Source organism: Cervus canadensis, chromosome 32 (assembly GCF_019320065.1).
Source record: "Cervus canadensis isolate Bull #8, Minnesota chromosome 32, ASM1932006v1, whole genome shotgun sequence".
Taxonomy (NCBI): Eukaryota; Metazoa; Chordata; class Mammalia; order Artiodactyla; family Cervidae; genus Cervus; species Cervus canadensis.
The window spans coordinates 34,434,902-34,439,223 of NC_057417.1; the positions used below are offsets into that span (position 1 = coordinate 34,434,902).

General features: G+C 58.4%; 1 protein-coding gene across 1 annotated transcript in view; it reads left to right on the top strand.

The window, feature by feature from the left end:
* Positions 1–4,322, top strand: part of MAD1L1 (mitotic arrest deficient 1 like 1) — a 233,028-nt gene that overhangs the window by 48,381 nt on the left and 180,325 nt on the right. Inside the window, exon 10 of the mRNA XM_043456237.1 lies at positions 1,887–1,973. Coding sequence (XP_043312172.1) covers positions 1,887–1,973 — 87 coding nt within the window. The remainder of the gene's footprint in view (positions 1–1,886; positions 1,974–4,322) is intronic.

Below are 4,322 nucleotides of genomic sequence, written 5' to 3' on the forward strand. Positions count from 1 at the left end.
CTGTTGGCTGTGGCGTGTGACCTCCTCGCTGTTGGCTGTGGCGTGTGAGCCCCTCACTGTTGGGTGTGGCGTGTGAGCCCCTCACTGTTGGGTGTGGCGTGTGAGCCCCTCACTGTTGGGTGTGGCGTGTGAGCCCCTCACTGTTGGCTGTGGCGTGTGAGCCCCTCACTGTTGGCTGTGGCGTGTGAGCCCCTCACTGTTGGCTGTGGCGTGTGAGCCCCTCACTGTTGGCTGTGGCGTGTGAGCCCCTCACTGTTGGCTGTGGTGTGTGAGCCGCTCACTGTTGGCTGTGGCGTGGGAGATCCTCACTGTTGGCTGTGGCGTGGGAGATCCTCACTGTTGGCTGTGGTGTTGTGAGCCTCACTGTTGGTGTGGTGTGTGAGCTCCTCATTGCTGTGGCTTCTCTTACTGTGGAGCACAGGCTCTAAGGCGGTGGGCCTTCAGGCAGTTGCAGCTCTCGGGCTTAGAGTTGCTGGCTCAATAGTTGTGGCACACCAACCCAGTTGCTCCGTGGCAGGGATCCTCTGGACCAGGGATCAGACTGGCATCCCCTTGCACTTCAAAGCAACTCTTAAACGAGCAACTGGCCCCCAGGGAATCCTTGTCACTTTTAGAATCCGCAGTTATAGTGACATCAATATATAAGTACTTGTCTTTTGTGTCTGATTTGCTCAGTTAGCATGATGCTCTGGCCCCACCCATTTTGTTGGGCAGATGGCATTATTTCACTCCATTCTTGGTGGTGGTGGTGTAGTTGCTAAGTTGTGTCTAACTCTTGATCTTCATGAGCAACTGTAAGCCTCAGGCTCCTCTTGTCCATGGGTATTTCCCAGAAGAATACTGAAGTGGAGTTGCCAATTTTCAGCCCAGGGTCGAACCATGGCCCTTGCATTGCAGGTGGATTCTTTACCTTTGGAGCCACAAGGGGAAGGCCTTTCATCATTTTTTATGGCTAGGTAATATTCCTTTGTATATATATGTACCACATCTTCTTTATCCATTTGTCTGTTGATGGACATTTAGATTGTTTCCATGTCTTGGCTATTGTAAATATGCTACAATGACCCATTGTATATATGTAATTTTTCAAATTAAGAGTTTTCTCTAATCCCAGTCCCAGGAGTAGGTTTTCAGAATCATATGGCAGCTCTATTTCAGTTTTTTTTGCATTTCCATTAGCAGTGTGGAGGGTTCCCTTCTCTGCACACCCTCTCCAGCATTTGTTATTTGTAGACTTTTTGATAGTGACTGTTCTTACCGATGTGAAGTGGTGCCTGATTATAGTTTTGATTTGCGTTTCTCTAAGAAATAGTGATGCTGAGCATCTTTCATGTGCCTGTTGGCATCTGAATGTCAAAGGTGTTTTGTGTGTGCTGTCCTGAGCCCGGCGTTGGGCTGGGGGAGTGGGCTCGGGGTGGCCTGTAGCCCCAGGTCCCTGTCTGTGAAATGGGAAGTGCACAGCGGGGCCGCCGTGAGCACCCGCTGACCGCTCACCTGGAATAGTTTTCACACTGTTGTTCCACTGCTGCCGTCCGCACGCCTGGGGCCTGCGAGGAGGAGAGGAAGCCCGCGTGCCCTGGGCACTCCCTCTGCGGCCGCCGGCAGGCACTCTTCCCCCTCATTCACAGCCTCTGTGTGACTGTGGTGTGATGTGCCGACTCGGTTTTTACAGGCGAGGGCTGGCACGAGTGACGTCCCCAGTGTTACCTGGCTGGCGGCTGGCTGTGTTGTGAGCCCCACACCCGCGGTCCGGGGCCTGACAGGCCCTGACTCGCCCCGCTCTGGAATCCGCCAGCGGCTTGCCTGGCTTTGGGCCGCCGCGAGGGTCAGAGCCCCGTCTCCTGCAGGTGCAACCCCGCTGACCCCCTGTGTTTTTGTTCCCCCAGGACCCCAGAGGACCTGTCTAGGTTCATCGTGGAGCTGCAGCAGCGCGAGCTCGCCCTCAAGGACAGGAACAGCTCCATCACCAGCAGGTATGCCTGGCGGCCGCGCTTGTCCAACAACATACTTGCTTTGGAGAGGGCTTGCCGGTGAGCGCGCCCCCGGCTGGGGCGGCCGTGCCTCCCGTCCCTGGCTTCGCGGAGCAGGGCAGGCACGGCGGGTGTGCGGGGTCCCTCGTCCTGCCCTGCCGCACGGAGGCCAAGGCGGCGGGCGGGTGGGCGTGCGGTCTTCCAGACGCTGTGACCCATCAGCCGGGGGCCCTGGGGTGGCTCCTGCGGCTCCGGGGTCTGGGTGGGAGGCCGTGCTCCCCTCCAGGAGCCTGTGCGTCTTTGTGGCTACCTGGGCTCTGGGCGGCCCTGGCGCCCGGGCTGACGCCTCTGGTGCTCCTGTGTGTGCAGACTCGTGCCCTCAGGAAGGCACGCGTAGCCGCACAGCCGGGACACTCGTGTGTCCTGCGCCCGGGGCTCCAGGGCAGGCAGCTCTGCCTCCTGCAGGGCCGGGGTTTCCTCCACGCCCGGCGGTGCGGTGTGTCCCACACCTGCTCTCACTCTGACGCCTGCTGGTGTCCTGGGATTCAGTTCAGCTCCGCCGTGACCTCCCGGGTCGGCCGGACCCCACAGTGAGGCTCGGGCCTACAAGGTGCGCCCGCGCGTCTGTCTGACTGGAAGTGCGGGGTCCTCCAGCCTCTGATAAGGTGCTAGAATGAGGGCCGGAGCTCAGGAGAGCGCTGTGTCTTGGATTACGGGTTTGTTATGAAGCGTGCAGGTCAGCTCAGCCGGCCGGGAAGAGCTGCCCCGGGCTCATGTGGGGTGGGGGGCAGAGCCGCCCCATCCTCTCCGGGCGTGCTGCCCTCCCAGCTCCTCCTGTGTCTGCCGTCTTGGAGTCCGCCTTTCAGGGTTTCTGTGAGTTTCCTACTTGGTTAAGTCTTGGCTGTTGGTGACTTCCTGGGTCTCCAGCCCACTCCCCTCCCTGGAGGTGAGGGGCAGCTGGAACTTCCTGCCTCTCTTCCCGGGGTTGGTTCCTCTGGCACCCCCCGCCCCCCAGCCCCACGCAGCCCAGGGGTCTGGCCGAAGGCGCACTCAGATCATTCACTGTTGAGGAAATTCCAGGGATTTGCAGAGCTCTGTGCCGGGAAAGGGGAGCATGCCCACATGTCGGCCTGCTCCTCACTGACAAATGCGCGGGCCTGCCCACTGCTGTCTGCCTCCGTGCCCCGGGGCCCAGGGCAGGCTTCCCTCATGTGTGGAGGGTGGCTGCTGGTGTCCTGGCTGTCGAGTCAGAGGCAGGAGAAGAGGCCTCTTCCTTTTTGGAACCAGGAAACCTTTGCTAGGACCCTCACTGCTGGCAGACTCGCCCTGGTCACTCTCCCTGCCCCAGACCAGGTCACCCACAGAGGATGGGGTTAAACTAGCCGGTTCCCACTTAGAGTCACTTGAGGGTGGACAGCTGCGTGAGGTCAGCTCTGCCGGTGAGTGAAGTGAGTGAAGGGCTTGGGGAGGCTGAAAGGATGCTGACCAAGAGGGACCTTGGGAGCTCATGCTCGCCCTGATGGGCTGGAGGGGAGGGGTCTGTGAGGTCAGCCTGCGGGCCGTGGTCACCCCCGCAGCCTCACCCCCGGTGCAGACTGCATGTTAATAGTTTATTAATAACCAAAGGAAGCCTTTCTTATTTTGGGGGCTGATGTCACTTTGAAAATTGGCTTTTAGAAGCATCTAGTTATGTTGGACATAATCACATCAATTTACTTTAAAAACCTCAAATGATAAAGATTGCCTTTTGCTTTCAAAGTTGCTGTCAGATAAAATGGGCATTAAAAGTGATTTGAAATTAAAGCTGTAACATTTTTCCAGGTGATCCTCTTTATTTTACTTTCAATTTGAAACAGAATGGACTGTTAGAGGAAAGGGAACTTGTCTGCATCTTTCTCCTGCCAAACTGTGAGGCACTTTCTAAAGTTACGTGCTTGAGCAGCAGCAGGAAAGTCAGCCTCTCAGAGCTGTGAGTGTCGCTCTGGTCTGTGGTCCTAGATGGTGAGTCAGTCGTCCCATCTCTTCTGTGCGGTGGGTTTAGAAATGGACTCGTGTTGCAGGGAGTGGCCCACCACGGCGGGGAGGTGGTCTGGGGGATTTGTGGCCCCTCGTCCACCTCTCAGGACCCTTGGGTTCCCTCTGAGCCAGTGCAGCCACCCCGGGAGCAAGGGGTCAGGGGCCTCCCGAGAAAGAGCTTTGCCTCTTCGGCAGGGGGCCAGCCTGCCTGACGGGTCCCACGAGGTGAGGGGAGGGGAGGTGTGGCGCCTCGGGCCGTGGGGCCTGGGCTGGACTGGTGGCCAGGGCTGGGGTGCCCTCAGCCCTGTCCTCACTCCGCGGACGGACAGTCTTGAC